Raw genomic sequence first — 19,200 nt, forward strand, 5'->3', positions numbered from 1 at the left:
AAGAAAATTTCAGGAGAATTGGAAGGTTGTGTCTAACAAATCCAATAGATCACCATCTCCCCCTTCAGCTAGTATCCATTGGGAGAAGCCTGAGAAGGATGCAATTAAGATAAATTGTGATGCGGCAGTGGGTGTTGAGGAGTCAATTGTTGCATAGAATTTGGTGTTTGCCTTTTCTTGTAAAGTGAACACCAACATCCCTATCCAAGCGGAGGCAGAAGCATTACGATGGGCAACTTCCATTGCTGTGGAATACAATCTTGTTAATGTAGTTATTAAAAGTGACTGCCAAACTTGTATTCAAGGCCTCTCTTCCTCTTGTGCTTCTATTCCTTGGCATATCACTAATATATTGTTAGAAACTAAGGCCTTAGCGCATTTTGTTCATTCATTTTCTTTTAGTTGGGTTCCTAGAACTAGAAGGGCTAACAAAGCTGCTCGGACGTTGGTCCCTTTGTAATAGAGTATTTGGATTTTTTGGTTCTAACTCTACTGCTCTTGTACTTGTAAATATTTTGTTAGAGGATGCTCTCTCTGTATCTTAGTTTGTTCTTTTAATAAAAGTCTTTGTTTAGCAAAAAGGAAAAAAAAAAAAAAAAAAATTGCACATAGCAAAGCTCCACTTAGCACCTTTAGATTCAGATAAGCCAAATTCATTAGGTTTCCAAATGAGAAACCCACCATTTGACTCACGATTGGCAGGTTTTTATGAAGAGAAACCCACCACTCTACTCATTCAAGGATCGGATTGTAGGATTGCCAAGAGGATGGTAAGATCCTACTTTTCGATTAAAAAAAATACTAAAAAATACCCTAATTATAATTTATAATATATATTAAAGAAACATTGAAAAAAGAAGAAGAAGTAAATTTGAGACAAATTAGTAAATTACTAATAAAAAATAAAGTGTCAAATTACAAATACATAAAATAAAGTTCAAAATTCAAAAGTTACAACTCACAATTACTAAAATCTAAGTTAAACAACATAAAGCATACATAATAACTCAATAAACAAAACAAGGCAAATAATAATGTTTAAAACAACTCCATAAACACACTCAATCATCAAGACCAAAATTTTGGTTATCTTGATTGAGTTCCTTAAAGTGCGGTTGATCATTACAAACAACATTATTATCATTGTTAGCAGTCACATTGCCCGCATCATCCATTTGATAATTATCAAAATCTCTTAATATTGCATTTGGAGTTTCATTCACTTCATTTTCATTGGCATCACTAAACTTAAATTCATCACTAATAGTATGAATTTTTTTCCATTGTCACCTAGCCAAAAAAAAAATTGGAAGCTTATATTTAAAGTTTTATTAATGTGGGCTAGGGCCACTGGGTTAATCTGTTTATTTCATTTTTTTTCCATCAATTTGGGGCATTTAGGCTCCATTTAGAGGCCCAAAAAAAGAAAAACAATTTTGAATTTTCCTTAATATCATAGGATCTTTAGTATCACTATGGGATCGAGATTCTACACGAATTTGGCCTTAGTAGAAATCCTAGTTAGATCTAGGACGGTTTAAGAATGTCGAATCTTGAGATCGTAAGACCCTAAGATCTGGATTGGGATACTGATAACCATGCCTACATCAGATGTGTCATATGCCAAATTTTTAGCACATAGTTACAGTACACTTCTACTAGTAGAAGTGTAACATAGCTATGTGCTATTTTTTTTTTTAATTTCTATATCCTTTCTACTAACGCCCTCTCCTATATCTCTCTCCTCACTCCTCTCTCTTCCATCTTTATATTTTTTAATAGATGGTGGATGTTATTTTAATGGGTGACATACTAAAATAAGAGATGAGATGTATGGTGTAATGTTAAATGCTATGCTAAAATAGATAAAGTAATTCTTTGGTGTGTTAAAACAAATTTTTTTAAGAACATCTGATGTTAATACTCTTATATAGCTATCAAGTTTAGGCCACGACATCAGTAAGTGCCTAGGCAATAAACTTGAAAGTCTTAAGTACCTAGACAATAAACTTGAAAGTCTTAAGTACTTAAGTAAAATTAGTCAACACCCTTAAGGTTTGGAATATAACAATCAGGTCCAATTTTTATTTTATTTTATATATATATATTTTTATAGAATTTCAACTTATAATGTCTGTTTTCTATGGTTGTGCTTTTTATCATTAGACCAAAAATCCATAATATTTTAAAACTAACCAACTTAATCTCTAAAATGTTACTCATATTTCTCTTTCTCACAATGATTATGGACGAAATTGGTCAGTTTTGAAATATCAAACCCATGATGTGACTGTAGTTTACCCTAAATACGAAACATACTAAAAATGTTAAAAACATATTCTTGCAAGGGACTCGGTTCAACTAACCTGATTTGGTTTTCAGCCCATACGAGTACTCTAAAGTCAAAACTGCACTCATCATTTGGAGAAATTATAAGGTTTTTAAGGCGGACAAGTAACATAATCCACGGTTTAACTAAAAAAATATCACCTATTTAAAATTGTAAAATTTTAAATGGAAACTAATTACTGACTCAACATTTTAAACACGTATGAATTTTTTATTAGAATGAGTTTCACGGTTTGCCACTAGGACATATAATTTCTCCACCGCTAAAGGAAAAGAAGACCCGACCAAAAGAAAAAAAAAAATACAAAAAAAATTCAAAACCCTTAGCTAAACGTTAAACCCTACTTCTTGAGCTCTCTCTGCAACTCCATGCTCAAACATGCGACCTCTCTACAATTCCTTTCCTCAGCAACCTAAGTCCTCCACTGCTCCACCTTCTCAACAGGTAACTCTCTCTCTCTCTCTCTCTACAGTTTCTGTGAAAATAAATACTTCATTCTAATTTGAACCTTCTTTCTTCCTGTTGTTTTTATTTTGTTCACTCTTCAGGTTATGCCATCTAATCATTCAAATGCAAATTCATCTAATTTAGTGCAAAACACCAAGAAATTTCGACCCCAGTTTGGCATGAACAACAACCCTCAAATTCAAGTCCCTTTCAATAATTCCAATGCCCATTCAAACCCCAATATGAGGCCTTCCATAAATCGACCTGGTTTCATGAACCCACCTTTGCAAAGTTCTCATCTGGGTATGCCCCATTTGGGTTCTCAACCAGGCCAGTCCCATGTGGGATTCAGTTCACAAAACAAGGTATGCAATATGAACCCGGTTCAAGGGTTTCCGGTTAATGGGCAATTCTGCAATATGGCGCAGAATCCGAACCAAGCCAATGTTTCTCAGCCTGCTTTTGTGCATAATATGCAGAATTCAAACCAACAGCTCAATCAAAATATGGGTTTTCCAAATGGGCAGTTTTGTATGCCCAATATGTTGCAAAATATGAACCAATTTATGCCCTTGCAAATGCCAAATTCTTCTCAAGTTATTTCTTATGGTGTCCCTATTTGTCCTCCATACATGGGTGTTCCGAATCAAGCACCTCGGGCCACAGTTCCTCAAAATCCCACCTTTTTTGCAAATTCGCAGTTTGGTCTTGGTCATTGTAATCAGGTTAATCAGAATCAGCAAAACTTGGTTCCACCTACGGCAAATGCAAATGCATTAAAACCATCACCTTTTGCAGCTCAGCAATTGCAAGGAGGGAACTTACCTGGACTATCTAATCATTGTTCGGTTCAACCACAGGATACTAAGAATTATCAAGCTTCTGTTTTCACAGGGGTACAGGTAGCTTTATCTTGCCCTCAGTACATGAATTGTTGGGTGTATTGTTGTTGTTGTGAAGAATAATTATCTGTGATATCATTTTCCGAAATAATAATTATCTGTGGTGCTTGTAATTGACACTTTTTTTTTTTTTTTTATCAATTATTTCAGGGGAATCTTGTTAATAATGGTGGGATTGATAACCCAAGCTCCAACAGGCAAGATTCACCAAACAAAAACTACACTATGAATCCAAAAGGAGGGCAATTGCAAGGGGGGTATGCCTTTTCTTTTTTCGGATTAATTTTGTTTCCATCTTTTTATCCAAAGATTTGAGCTGGTTGTTTACAATTTACAATCAATTTAATTTATGTAGATTTCAGAAGTCTCAGTTCCATCGTATGAAAAATGCAAGGAGAGGGTTTCCTAACGAACGCAAGGGGAAAGGTTTGTGCTTTTATACCTCGCCAGTATATTTAAATTTCCTCAAACTCACCTCCACATCCCTCACCCTTCCTGCCCCCCACAAAAAAAAAAAAAAAAAAGGTTAAAGTTTTTGTGCCTTCTTAAGAGGTGTAAGTTATAACTTGAATACACTCAATGCAGTAAGTTCTTGTTATTAGCATTTAGCATTACATAGATTCATCGGAATAGCCTCTATTAGAAACTTACCAACAGCATGCAAAGAGCTCTTATGACATCCAAGCTTTTATTCAGATGTGCTAGGATATTAAGCGGTCCAAGATTGGAACTTGAAGCTAATAGTTTTTTCCCTGGACTTGCTATACACTTTCAATTCTGCAGGGTTGGTGACAATATGATGTTATGGCTGGAATTGTGAATTTGAGGCCAGAACATTCAGTAGGGTGTAAGGAGGGGGAGTGATTTTTTTTCCCATGGAAAGGCATTTGGCAAAACTAGGGTAGCCTTTTTTATTTGGTCTGCAGCTTTGTGCAAAATTTTATATGGCAGAATCATTGTCTTTTTATTGGAATAATTGATTCAGTAGGTGTTGAGGTGATGTGGTTTGGAAGGCAGTGCGCCTCCTCTCTCTCTCTCTCTCTCTCATATTACTAAGTATATCATTGAGTTTTCATTTGACACCCCTCAATCACAACCAGGGTTTGGCAAGGAGAAGGCAGGAAAGTTTGGTCACGTTAATTCTAACAACCAAGCCAGGGGTCAGAAGAGGTAATAGCTGCTTGATCTCGCCATATGGTAAAGTATAACTTGCAAATTCAAGAGTAAATTTTTTTATTGCATGCAGAGATGCTAGGATTTTCAGATATTCTGTGTAAATGGTTGTTGTGGTCCTAAAAAGAGTTTAAAATGTAATATGTTTCTTTGTGTTCCAGTTTGGATACTGCAGTCTGTTATTTTATCTCCTATGAACTGGCTTTGTATGCTTATTAGCTCTATATTTTGCACACTGCCTCTTTGACATTCTTATATTCTAGTTCCCTCTTCTCCCTTTATTTTTATTTTTAAAGTGCCTAATTTGTTACTATTTTGATGTGCATGGGTGTGTCTTCTGTCATTTTTAAAATGAGAAGATCTCTTTCTTTGACCTACACAACACAAGAAATCCAACAGTGGTGTGAAGCACGTCGGAAGAACTACCCATCAAAAGCCACTGTAGAGAAGGTCTAATTTATTGCAGTACCTTCCTGCTATTTTTTTCATCTGATGAAGATTTCTGACATTGAATTTACCGCCTGCAGAAGCAGGTTCAGAAGCTAGCAGATGCTGAGAGTATTGCTAGAGAGGCAAAACTGCGAAGAGAGGTACAATAATTTCCTTTTCATATATATTTTTCCTACAGGTACATGTGATATGATATTACTGGAAATTAAGAAATCCTTGTTGATCTTACAATACTTTAGCCAACTTATAAGGCAGTTCTTGTTACTTGTACATGTAAAAGAGAAAAATATTCAACTATGGACAGTGAATGGACAAAGGAAAATAAGAAAATGGAGATCTGTAGTTTTGTACTCTTTGTTAAATTCAAAAGATTTCATAGCGTCTACAAATTTAAATTCTTTTCCCCTTTTTTCTCCATTTCTCTCTGATCATTTGGTTGGAACTTGGAAGTGGAAGGTGAGGGAAGGGTGTTTACCTTGCCTTGATAGAAATTGAAGAGGGTAAAAAAGGATTCCTTTCCTTGCTATTCCACCAAGTGGATGGAAAGAAAGGATTGTGAAACAGTGTTTTCGATAAATTATTTTAATCCATTTGGGTTCACCATTTACTTTCTCTTCTTTTTCCTTTTATGGTCAATCAGAATCATGAAGAAAAGGTAGTTCCCTTTCCTTTTTAGTTCCTCATACTTTTCCTTCCCTTTAATTATAGTATGGTATTTTACCCCCTCAGATGTAAAATATTATTAAATAGGTGAATGAGAGGGTCATAATCCTAGTACACAATAGAAGCACCAAAACAAAAAGAAAATGGCAAAATGCAAAACTAACCCTATAAGTTTCTTCAAATTTTATTTCAGTCTTCTAACTTTGCTTTTTTTTCATTTCAGTCTTCTAACTTTCAAGAATTAAGACTTTTCCATCAACTTTTGTTATATGTTGTGGTTATTTTTATTTTATTTTAAATTTTAACAAAAGTTAACAGAAAGACCTTAATTGAATAAATCTAAAACTTAGATGACTGAAATGAACAAAAGTAAAGTTAGAGGATTGAAATGAAATCTGAAGAAAGTTAGAGAGTTAGTTTTGCATTTTAGCTAAAAGAAAACAAAGAAAGAAGCAAAATATGACTATGACTGAAGTTTGACATATTCAAAAAATTGTGAAAAGGAGTGAATAATAACTAGATAGTGCCATCCGCTTGATATGCAACATCAGAAGCAGAAATTTCAATTACCTGCCTGCCAAACAGCTCTTTTCAACATAACTTCTAGATACACTGCATAATCAGAAACAATGAGAACAGAATTGACAAAGTTTCATATTGTCTAGTGTTGTAACTTGATGTAACTTAAATTTATATGGATTGTAGCTATGTTTGTTTAATATGTTATAGTTATTGGAAACCAATATTTTCATACCCCAATAACCTTCCTTAAGAGAATTATTTATTTATTTATTTATTATATTTCACAAGATGATACATTGATGCCACTTATTAAAAAAAAAACAGAGATGATACATTGATACCATGTAGTTTCCTTTGACAGGTTCCAATCACTTTGAAGTACATTCTTACCATTTTGTTTTTGTTTTTTCCCTTGTCTGTGTGTGTGTGTGGAAAAACATAGGACTTATTTCTCACTTTTCCCAAAAAAAGAAGAAGCAAAACTTACTGCCTCATTAGATATGCAAAAATTAATACAGATATTAGTTATCATATGTAATTTAAGTTTTTAGTCCCAGGGGAAGGGGACATTTGAGCTAGCAAATTTTGTTTCATAAGGTGTGATCCCAGCTGATTGTGTTATTCCTTGGGTTAACTTAAACCTGACTCATATATATAGAGGTTGTTTATATTGATTAATGCTATTGATAATTTATAAATAGTCCAAATTCAAATTTTCATTTTTATTAAATGAAAGTAAAAATAAATAAATAAATAAATTACTTTGGCATTAAAAAAAAAAAAAGTATCTGGATTACCTTTGCACAAATATGGTCCATTCATTACCAGGGAGAGTAATATCTTGACAGAACAGATGGAGGACCCATAGGTAACTCGTGCTTATTTTGTTGAAGTTAATTTAATCCATTTAATTGGAGAGGCAGGTAATGAAATGTATATGCTTTTTCACGAAATGTATAGACATTAAAAAAAAAAAAAAATCCCGAAAAGGGTGAATAAGTGGAAAAAGTAAAGAGAGAAACAGGGAAACAAATGTCTAAGACATTCCTACTTGACAATTCATTTTCTCATTGGTATAATTCTGGTAATATGTTTTCTCTCATTATTTTTAAAATTTTGTATCATGAATAATATTTGAATTCTCTTATTAAAAAAAAAAGAAATCTTTGAATTCTGTTAACGAGTTACAAATTTTGTTTCCAGCAACTCAAGGAGATTCTAGCAAAGCAAGCTGAATTGGGAGTAGAAGTTGCAGAGGTGCCATCGCACTATCTATCAGATTCGGAGAAACAAGGGCATAGAAGGGAAGAAAACAGAATGCCGTTTACAAAGAAGGGGAGATTCCGAAACAGGTTTGATAAAAGAGGAAGATATGAAAAAAAAGACCGGTTTGCTAAGAAGCAGAAGCTTGCAGACAAGAATTCATCTGATGTCTCTTCTTTGAACAAGAAAAAGCCAACATTACTGCAGAAGCTTCTCAGTGCAGATGTAAGGAGAGATAAAAGCCACTTATTGCAGATTTTTAGGTTCATGGTGATGAACTCTTTCTTCACCGATTGGCCTGATAAACCTCTAAAATTTCCTTCAGTGATAGATAAAGAAAGTGGGTGTGAGTGTGAGGTGGTTGAAGAGAAATCTTCACCTGTGGGAAAAGATGCTGAAGGTGGCTACAAGGCTGTGGTTAACAAATCCCATGATGAAGAAGAAGACGATGATGATGATGATGATGATGATGATGAAGATGATAATGGTGTAGATGAAGACAAGAATGATGGTGATGACAATAATGAATTGTCTTATTTTGCTAGGATAGAAGGTATAATCGGGGAGAGAACTGAGATACCCGAGGAGGAAGAGGGTGAAATTGTTGACTATAATGACACTCTTCCTCTCTAAGCATTGTGCTGAAAGTTCAGGTTATCAAACAATTAAAAATTTGAGAGAATCAGGGATGAAAAGTTCAATGTAATTCTATGCTAAAGCAAATCATGATCTCTGTGCCTCAGGTGTGTACACACACACACACACACACACACACACAAACAAATTGTAAGTTTTAGAAAAATTCCACATAAATCTCCCTTATCATGAGTCTCCTTCTTGTTGCACAATTTAGTCCAAGGCTCGTTGATATACAAAGTCTCAGTCGATTAAAGCGTGCAGGTTAAAACTCATTTATCACAGTATATATAAACAGAAATGTAATTTAAGGACTTGTCTGGTAATATGTAATCCCCTTCTTTAGTTTCAATTCATAGTCAATTTGTCTTATATGATGTTCATGCTTTGCACGAGTTAAACAGCCCACTATACATAAAGAACACATGAAGCAAAGAAAATGAAAAGTATAAACAATAGTAAATCAGAACTCGAACTGCATCTCAGATTGGTATCCAAGTGCATCAAGGTGAGCTTTCATGGCCTTGTTCATGGCTGGTGGACCACACCTCAGTATCTGCAAAATAATTAGTTTTAGCTGAGTGAGTAAACAAAAATATATTGACTTAACTAAACCAAGTAACTTTTTGCCAATTTTGCTTTGAAACAAATTAAAATTTTGGAAACCAACCTGTATATCTGAGGCTGGTGCCGGGCAATGGCTTTGAATAATTTCTTTGGATATAAACCCAACGCCACCATTCCATGCGAAAGGAGGCTGGTAATCATGGATAGAGTGAGCATCAGTGATAAAACATTTTGATACTAAGTTATGATAGGACATATACAAATTGTAAAGGCAAGATGTTATTTTGACACAAGGCTTAAAAGTCTCAAACACATATTACTGATAATTTCTTGATTCAGTACTATCATATATATATATTCATATGCACATTTCAAAACGTGTGTCTGTAGACATACACTGATACATACATACACCAAGGGATATCTTTTATCAGTGTTTTTAAAATAAGCTCCAAAAAAATAAAAAATAAATAAAGGTTGAAGCAAAAGAATTGACCTGATTCAACACGTAATAGACTTTGAATTGGTTAGGGAATTTTCTAGCCAAGGCATCTAGCTCTTCCTGCAAAAAGTCCATAACAAATGCATTCCCATCAATGATATGCATCAAAAGAAAATTAGAGTTGAGGACTTTCAAAATAAAATATTGGTTTGCAGTTGAAAGACAAGAGAAAATCTTGAGAGAGAGAGAGAGAGAGAGATCTCTTTTTTTCGTAGCTAAGCAAAATAGCATCTACAGAAAAAGGATCAGGACTTGGAGATTTCATATTGTCATTTATTCAAGTAGTGAAGCTGAACAAGCCAAATCTTCGTAGACTCACTGTTAAAACATGGATTATTTTTTTCTACATATTATATACAAGTTGTCCAAATATGCTAAAGCTAATTCATGCAACTTAAAAAAAAAAAAAAAAACTAAAGGGAAGCACAAGGTCTCATGACCTCCCCTCAAATCCAAATAAGCCATTACTTTTGAGACCACATAGAGAATATGAAGAAGTTTTGTATCGATGTGTGAAGCTTTGTTTTTCTTCTAGATTAAAGAGGTGGCAAGGCAATATCTAAAGCATCAAATTGGCAGTGGGAAGTCAAAATTTTTTTTTTTCATTGGATGTTAATTGGCAGTTTGGTTCCCAGATGGAACTCTTATGCAAAAATATGGTCAAAGAATAATATATGATTTAGCTAGCCACTTGAATCCTAGTGCCTCAAGAGTTTTTGCTGGCGACAGGCACTACCAACCTGCTAGTGCTGAAGCTTTAGTTGATATACAAAAGCAAATGCCTAGGCCGGTTTGATCAAATTAGGAAGATTCAGTTACTTGCAAAGCCTCAAATCAGGTGTTTAAAACTGTTCAGCTACTTGAAATATAATTATAGGTTCACTTCCTATAGTTCTTTAAAGGAGAATCATCTGGATTCCTGCAGCTATTACAAGGCACTCTTTCAATGCCTTGTTAACTGTTAAAAATAGGTTCTCCACTAAAGACAGATTGATTCAAGGGGCTGTAATGTTGTTGCTAGTTTTGTAAGATTTTTATCTATGGAAAGCAAAAGACACTTTTTTTTTTTTTTCCCTTCAGAATGCGTGTTTCCTAGAATGATTCAGATGCTACTGCAAACTGTTTCAGTGATAGGCAAATAACAGATTGGGAAGCTGAGCTCGATTGGACATTGAAGGCTTGGAAGGGTCTGGCTTTTTATTGTGTTGTTGAAGCTGGCTTGGCAAGACTTACATATCATATTTGGAGGGAAGGGAACTCCATAAATCATATGCAAGTGTGCAAAGATGAAGAGGCTCCAGACACGGTTACTGTTGCTAATCTGAGGTTGAGCTGCTTATTGCAGGAAGACTAAAGACTTAGGAATGAAGCACTGATTCTGTCAAAGATGAGGCATTTCTATTGCTGTTCCCATCAGATGTCTTCGATTCTGTTGATCTCTCTGCCTGTGTGTGTGTCTCTGTAATGTGCTTTATTTTATTATGTTTCTTCTGTTTTGTGTGTCCTGCTTCATAGGCTTATAAGTGATTCTGTCTGTCTGGTTGAACTAAAATTTTTAAATCATCCCAGAAAAAGATAAAAAAAAGTGAATCAATTAAATTACCTTCAACAGAATGTCCTCCAATGTGACATTGGCATAAATTAGATGAACATTGGTCTTATCTTTTGGGTTTTCTAGAATGGCTCTAGTGAGCTGGAACAAAAAAAAGAATAAAGAAAGAAGTAGATATAAGATCCTTAAAATCATTCAAATGCATGATAAGGGTAAAGATAACAATAAAGATAAGAAGTTTCAGCTTTTTAAATGCACATGTATGTACCTGAAACATTGGGGTTATGCCAGAGCCACCGGCAAGCATTCCAAAAGCTCGAGCTTGGCCAGGTTTGTATATGAAACGCCCCTTCAATATGAAAGTATAATACAGAAAATGCTCAAATAAAGAAAATTTAGAAAGTTTGGCTCTAATGAATATAAATGCAATCATGTTTACTCCCAAATCTCAACTGATGTAGACATAAAATTAAAGCTCCAATACTAGCTTAAGATTAAAGACTTCTAGGTAATGGCGACCCAAATGGGTATCATCTGATCCATTACTGCAGATGAACAACTAATCTTCTACAATGTTTTGGTGATAAGAATAATGAAATAAATGATATTTGATATTTGAAGATAAAATTTGAATCTTGTTGGCAGCTGAAGGGAACAAGCAATACTGTGTCAGCCAATTTATTGGTTCATAGGTTTTAGAAAATTATCATAATCATTAGCATGTAGGGCACAAAATTCAATCATGCAATTGGAAGAGAAATTACTTGAGTATAAAATCTTAAATGGTTTTATCCATGAATTTAGAATGCAATCTATGTATGGAGGGTTTCAATTTCAATATTGTGATTGGAAGATATTTTCCACAAAACTAAATTAGAATTTCACTGCATGATATTTCATAACTAGTAATGCTGATTCCATGCTCAAACTACAACTTCCTTGAACACCGTTATAAAGTGAAATCCAAAACATAGTTCCCCCAACCAACATTGTACTTGATTTTTTAAGGAAGGATAACTGGAGTTTATTAACTTCAAAATACCAACTCAGGTACACTAAAAACAATTATGAACAATTTATTGATATTTCCATGTCTAACACTATATCTGTATTGGAAACTAACATTAATGTGTGCATCCATGTTACAAAGCCTAACATGTGAATGTGATTATCTCAAAAAATAGAGCATGTACCTTGGGGCCCTTAACAGGCAGGTAATCACCTTCGCGCATCTCTCTGAAATGGTGGGACATCCTTCCCTTAGGATACATCTTTTATATGAGAAAAATCAAAATGAGAAACTGAGTTCAGACTGACAGCTCAAAAATCAGAATGGAGTGGTCAAAGATGTGTTAATATGAAAGGGAGCTAGGATATACCTTTACAACCAGTTCAAAGTACCCAACATGAGAGTCCAAAGTGACTGGGGTATACGGTCTAATCACTTCTTCACCTTGACTATCTATTCCCCTGCTTAACAAAATGGAAATCACATTGTTTTCTGATATTTGTTGCTTATCCCATCAACTAGGTCTCCATAACCACATAAAGATAATTAATATTGAGGAATTCCTTAGTGGAGGGATTCGAGTTTATGGTTTGATTAAAGCAACTTAAAGAAAGTTGGAAATACTGTTTGGAACAATCAAATTCCATATGCCTAACTGGAAAAATGTTCAAATTGGAAGATCAAGTCATCTTTGGGGGTAAGAAGGCATTGGTATCATGCATCAAAATCTTGGTGCTTGCATGCGCTAGGAAATGCTTAACTCAAAGTTCTGAGTTTTCACTATAGTTATCTATATTTCAAGATGGTTTCAGAACCTTACAGAACTTTGCAGTACATATGCACATGAATAAAAACACCAAAGTTAAGTAGAGGACAAAGTAGATTAAGTGCATTGTGTTCTGTACGATTGCAGAGGCAGAATAAAAATTTTTCTAATAAGAGATATTAGGAAGAATGGCAAGAGATAGATTAGTACTTTTGGCTACATTATCAATCTGTCAATAAAGCAATATCATAGAAAGTAATTACTTTAGTTTTTGCTAATAAGAAAACCACAATTCTTAAATTAAAGATACTAATAAAGTGAGCTACTTGAACCTGCAAATTATATGTTGTCCAACTGGAAGACCCAATACTGAAGTAGGTTTAGGAAGAGCAAATTTAAACTTTGCAGTATTGTGGCTTATCGGAGTTTTCTTAACAAGTTTGAAGTCTATAAACTTCTCAGGATTTAAGGAACCTGAAAAGACATCACTCCAAGTAGTCATTTTTTGCAGGCAAACAAGAATTCAATTTGCAACATATGAAAATGCTCAGATCATTAGAAATTAAACCAACATCAAGGAAAATGATTGTTTTGCGTGATAAAATGTATTTTCTCTTTATAATTAAATATCAGGACCAACATTAATCTTTCAATAAAGTTACTTGATGCAAGGGTCGTTTATGATTAACATTTTGTGTGCCCATATATTTAGATGGGCAAAACTTAAGTACAGTACTTAGATGTTGTTCCTTAGGTTTTCTTTTTAAATTCAGCCATGTGATAGTATTTAGCTAAAAATACACTTCTTTCTAATGAAAAAAAAGTCATATGGCTAAATTTTAAGAGGAGAACCTAAGAAATAGTATCTAAATACTGTACTTATGTTTTATCCTATTTAGATTAAGTTAAGGTTGGTGACTTTAATAACATTATGTCATTTAATGATCTTTCACTAATTCAGCAAATAAAAAAAAAAACTTTCACTTAATCAAGATTTTGTCAAACCCACAATTAAATCCTATGATCTTTACATGTTTATCATGCTTCCAAGATTCGAAAACAAAAGAGTACAGAATCGCACACTTGTAAATGAATTTCGAACTCCCAAGATATTTTTTTTTTTTGGTGGGCATACATATAGAGTTTAATGATAGAAGAAAAAACATATAGAAAGTTATTTTAAACAGAAAATCTTGATCACTTTACACGGGGATTTCCATGTCACTTTCTTTTCTTTACAGGGAAGAAATGAAATGACAACTCTTTTTCTTTTTTCATATTAAAGCAAATTTTGACCTCAGGGAGAGGGCATCAGCAATAAGTCTAGAGTGAGTCAGTGCGTGACACTTTTTTTTTTTCCTTAAAAATTGTCAAACCCTTTGAATTGGTGACCTATAAATGGTAGATACTAAAGTAGCGTTGGTGGGCAGTGGTGACCTCACTTTTTTTTTCCCACAAAATTTGTCAAAACCGTTGAGTTGGCAAACTATAAATGATAGATACTAAAGTAGTATTGGTGGGCTGTAGTGGTGGCCTAGATGAGAGTTAATAAGAACTTAACAATCTAACAGTTGTGAAATTTGTTAAAAATATTGTGAATATAGCATACTAAGAGCATTTGAATCAACTTGTACTAAAGTAGTATTGGTGGGGTGGCAGTGGTGGCCTAGATGAGAGTCAATAAGAACTTAACAATCCAACAGTTATGAAACTTGTTAAAAATATTGTGAATATAGCAGAGTAAGAGCATTTAAATCAACTTGTGCAAAAATTCATGTTTATTTCAATATAAGAGTCTACTTTTTCTATTTTACACAATTATCTATTCTATGTTTTATTTCATTAAAATGTAAATTTTTCTTGAAATTTTTAATTGGTTTTTTTTTTCTTCACACACAATAACCACCCTTCACTCTCTTCCTTCCTTTTTGGAGATACGTAAAGAAAGAATAAAAAATTAAATACAAAATAAACAGTGTCAGCATAAATTTACACGGTTACTATAGCAACTTTGCTAATCTACACATTTTTAGCTTGATTGATGTGTCATTTTAGGGCTTGAATGTGTACAATTAAATTGTTTTTCTATTTTGCATGCAAAAACTTTTAGTTCAAGGACACAATTTTTATGTCACAATTCTTACAAGTAAAATTGTGAATGGTGAAAAAGTAGTGGATACATACGAAAGTAATGAATTATTAATCATTGTCACATATGTCATTAAATTGACGTATGAAGTGATTATAGAAGTTCTGGTTTGTTGCATTGCTCATCCCTGGGCGAAATGATGACTACTTTAGTTGTTGAGTTTTTAAATTGGGCTAATTTAATCTCAGGTATTCACTGATTTTGACCATTAGTTGGATATTTTTCATGTTAAAGTAAGCGAGAAATGGGAAGGGAAAATTTAGAAGCAAAACCACATTATGAAAACCTTACATTATAACAATACCCATTTTTAAACTAGACTGGATAAGACCACTCCACCATTTAAACCTTGCATAGTTGTTAGTTGTTACTATATACCAATAACATTCTAAAGATTCATTTTATTATTATTATTATTCAATCAATGTCTTACCATCCATTTAAGACAGTTACAAACAGATGACAATGCATTACCAAACACATAATTAAATATACTCTCAAACAACTCCATAGACATTCATTTTAAAGATGCACATGTAGATATACGCATGTACAAACCAATTCATTATGCATAGTAATTAAATAATGTATATGCCCAAATACACATGAGAAGATGCATACTCACACCTTTGGGTTTCTTGTCGTAATAAAAATAGGCAGCAATTGCAACCAAAGCTAGAGCAACAGCCATCCTCAAGAGCTCGGTTTGGGGTATTTGCATGAGCTCCATTTTGAGAGACTCAAAGGTCACGTTGGATGGTAACTTGAGCATTTTTGTACAAACTTAAAGTGGATTACAACATCATATGGGTCTTAAATACCATTGTCGATTATGCTTTACATTATCCAAAAAGATATGCTTTACGTGTTCTTCTAATTGTTCTCACTCCCCTTTTATTGATTCAAAGTTGGTTTGTTACTAACAAGTAACAGCATAAGATAAACAAAGGAATCAAGTAAGGGATCATTAGAAAAAGTTTTTTTTTTTCAATTTTTTTTAATAAAAAAGATATAGAATTCTTGTAATCATAAGTTTGAAATTAGCCATGAAGCTGGCATGAATGAAATCAAGCCTGACTCTAATAAGTCGGTTTTGAATAATTATTTGGCCAAATTGCAAACTACACATCTAAAGTTTGGCACTACAACAAAATGTATTTTTAGTGAGGAAAAAATTCGTCACTAAAAGTCCAGTTTTTCGTCACTAAGAACCTTTAGTGACGAAATTGGACTTTTAGTGACGAAACTCATTTCGTCGCTGAAACCCCGTCGCTAAAAGTCCTAGCGATGAAAATTTTCGTCACTAAAAGTCCGGCTTGTTTTAAAAAAAAAACTTTTAGCGACGAAAATATTTCGTCGCTAAATGTTTTCCTCGCTAAAAACACTATTTAGTGACGAAAATATTTCGTCACTAAAAACACTTCAGTTTATTAAATCATATTTAGTGACGAACAATTTCGTCACTAAAACTATTTTAGGGTACATATAGCGACGAAAAAATTCGTCACTAAAACTATTTTTAAGAAAATCCAAGCACATATAGTGACGAAAATTTTTGTCACTAAAACCATTTCTTACAAAATTTTGCTACATTTAGCAACGAAATATTTTGTCACTAAAACTATTTTTTGTTGCAATATTTGTGACAAAAAAATTCGTCGCTAAAACTTATTTTCTGTTTTATTTTTTTCATAGTTTTGATATTAACCTGTAACCTGTCATTACATTATTAAAACCTCAAATTTGAACAAAACATTTATAAAAAAAGATCTATACATTCCACAAGTAAAAAATAAAAGAAGCATCCAATTCAAACTCCTTCCATACAATAAAAGTTTGCAATACATACAATAACTCAAGATGTTTTATAACAATACAAAAAGTGTAGTATAGAATAATTAGAACTAATGAAAGATGTCCTCATATGTCTTCAAGTAATGTCAAAAGTAAATCTCCTAAAAGCCACCAATAAGAAATCTGCACAAATATAAAAACAATACTACATTAAAATCATAAAGTAAAAACATTAACTATGTTATAAGAAACATTTCTAACAATGCATTAAGAGTAGTCACACCAATGAATTAAAATCACAACTCCTAATGTATAAGTTATAGAAAGCAAATATAGATTTTTAAATGTAATATAAAGTACTAACCAATAAGTGTTTTAACTTGAAGATGAACCAACCCGCTTGCTCCAACACAACAACCCACCACAAAACCAATCACAAACGTCACAAGTATAGTGTTTACAAGTATTGAAATAAATTAAAGTACTATTCATCACATCTAATCAACAAATTCCATTCACATTTGCAAGAAACTAAAAACACTCCCAATATGAATTTAAACCACCTTATAACACCATGTAAGCCACCTGCTTGCTCCAACACAACAACTCACCATAAAACCAATCACAAATATCACAAGTATAGAGTGTTTACAAGTATTGAAATTAATTAAAGTATTATTCATCACATCTAATCAACAAATTTCATCACATTTGCAACAAATTTCATGGAGGTGCTTGGATTTTACATTCTAAAATTTCAAAATTTGAATTTTACTCAAATTTCTATTTCATTTATATCAGCAATCCCTTCATTCATATTTTCTGTTAAGTGCCACATAAACTTGCCACACTTGTTTAATACATCAAATAAAATGATGTCACGTCATTTTCATTATGCCATGTCATTTTTAATTTTTTAAAAATGATTTTTAGGCTAAAAAACTGATATGACATCATTTTATTAGACAAACAAAACACGTGTGGTAAGATTATGTGACACTTAATAGAAATTAAGGATGTAGGAGTTGTTGATGCAAATGAAATAGAACATCAGGGGGTCAAATCTAAATTCTAAAATTTCAAGGTGTAAACTTCCAAACTTTAGGGATATAATTTGCAATTTAGCCTAATTATTTTTAGGCTAGTGTTGGGCCAGGTCCAAAGTTTAACCTAGGTTTGAGTCAATCCCAAGATTCAAATCACATGTTTCTTCCTTTTCTTTTGTTCCCCTTTTTATTGGATTTTATCAAACAATATACTGAAACTACTCATCCTCAAAAAGATAGTCCACCTCACCTCAGAGTTACAACAATTTTTACAAAATATTTCATAATTCAAATTTTCACAAAAAATTTCATAACTCTCAAAGTGACAAGTTCTTAATGTTAAATGATAAAGAAATGTCAATAGTGGACCAGATTAGAACCAATAAAAACTTATCAATTTAGTTGTTGTGAAAATTGTTGTTTGTAGCATTACTCTACTTTTTGTGACTATATATGGATCCGTTTGGATTGAGGGGGAAGGAAGGAGGGAAAGTGGAGAAGCGTAGAGTAGAGTCAGTAAAAAATAGACTAATTTTTTTTTTTCTAACTCTACTATACTTTCTCTCCTTCCCCTCAATCTAATCAAACCATAGATATTTTTCTATTGTTAACAAAGGGTAGAATAATTTTTAAAATTTTTTTTTCACGATAGCCTTAGCTTATTTTATTAAGAGTAAATTACAATTTATACCATATGCATGTGATTGGACTCTTTCACACCATATATAGGGAAAAAATTAATGAAGAAAGAAGATAAAGTTTTGTTGAACTTAGGTAAAAATACATTTTTGGTTCCTATATTTTGAGCTGATTCCCATTTTGGTCCTTATTTTGATTTTGCTATTATTATAGTCTCTAAAAACAGAAAATCAATTCTATTTTGGTCATGTGGGCTTTAGGGTACATGTAGGATTAGTTTAATATTATTTAAATGGGTGGGATTGACACATAAGCGTTCCATCTGCCACGTATAAGTTTTATGTTAGTGGGTTGACGACAAAGACCAAAATAGAATTGATATTCTATTTTTAGGGACTGAAATAGTAGTAAAATCAAATAGAGACCAAAATAGGAATCGGCTCAAAATATAAAGATCAAAGATGTATTTTCGCCTTGAACTTAATAAGAAGAAGAAAAAGAAAAAAAATCTATAAACTTTCATTTTCGGTCTTTTAAAGAAATGTGGACTATCATTTAAACAATGAGGAATTCTTTGATAAAATCCATAATAAGCCTTTTTTGGTGATCGATCCCTTACTTTATTCCTTCTCTTAATATTCGACGCTGTTACTTGTTCAACCAACTATGAATCCACAAAAAGGAAGGGAGAAGAACAAGTCAAGCATAACATTAACATAGATAATGGTATTTAATATCCATATGATGTCGTTGTAATCCGTTTAAATTTG

At 32.9% G+C, this 19,200-nt stretch overlaps 2 protein-coding genes across 3 annotated transcripts; one reads left to right on the forward strand and one right to left on the reverse strand.

Annotated features, from left to right (window-relative positions):
• The first annotated feature begins 2,619 nt into the window (after positions 1-2,619).
• LOC142617337 (uncharacterized) lies at positions 2,620-8,598 on the forward strand. Of its 2 annotated transcripts, none has more exons than XM_075790140.1 (8): positions 2,620-2,794; positions 2,899-3,699; positions 3,850-3,956; positions 4,055-4,125; positions 4,800-4,869; positions 5,232-5,322; positions 5,400-5,462; positions 7,711-8,598. In XM_075790140.1, exons 1-8 carry the CDS (start codon positions 2,729-2,731, stop codon positions 8,401-8,403), a joined length of 1,962 nt encoding a protein of 653 aa, XP_075646255.1. In that variant the 5' UTR covers positions 2,620-2,728; the 3' UTR covers positions 8,404-8,598. The 2 variants fall into 2 exon arrangements, with proteins under 2 accessions (XP_075646255.1, XP_075646257.1); XM_075790142.1 differs by having other exon boundaries at positions 2,899-3,693.
• Positions 8,599-8,721: 123 nt separating this feature from the next.
• Positions 8,722-15,731, reverse strand: LOC142617338 (NADH--cytochrome b5 reductase 1-like). The gene is made up of 9 exons (XM_075790143.1): positions 15,579-15,731; positions 13,135-13,276; positions 12,407-12,497; positions 12,221-12,298; positions 11,296-11,376; positions 11,079-11,168; positions 9,470-9,535; positions 9,077-9,163; positions 8,722-8,962 (listed from the first exon to the last, which is right to left on the reverse strand). Exons 1-9 carry the CDS (start codon positions 15,721-15,723, stop codon positions 8,870-8,872), a joined length of 873 nt encoding a protein of 290 aa, XP_075646258.1. The 5' UTR covers positions 15,724-15,731; the 3' UTR covers positions 8,722-8,869.
• Between the last annotated feature and the right edge of the window lie 3,469 nt (positions 15,732-19,200).

The sequence above is a fragment of the Castanea sativa genome, chromosome 11 (genome assembly GCF_040712315.1).
Source record: "Castanea sativa cultivar Marrone di Chiusa Pesio chromosome 11, ASM4071231v1".
NCBI lineage: Eukaryota > Viridiplantae > Streptophyta > Magnoliopsida > Fagales > Fagaceae > Castanea > Castanea sativa.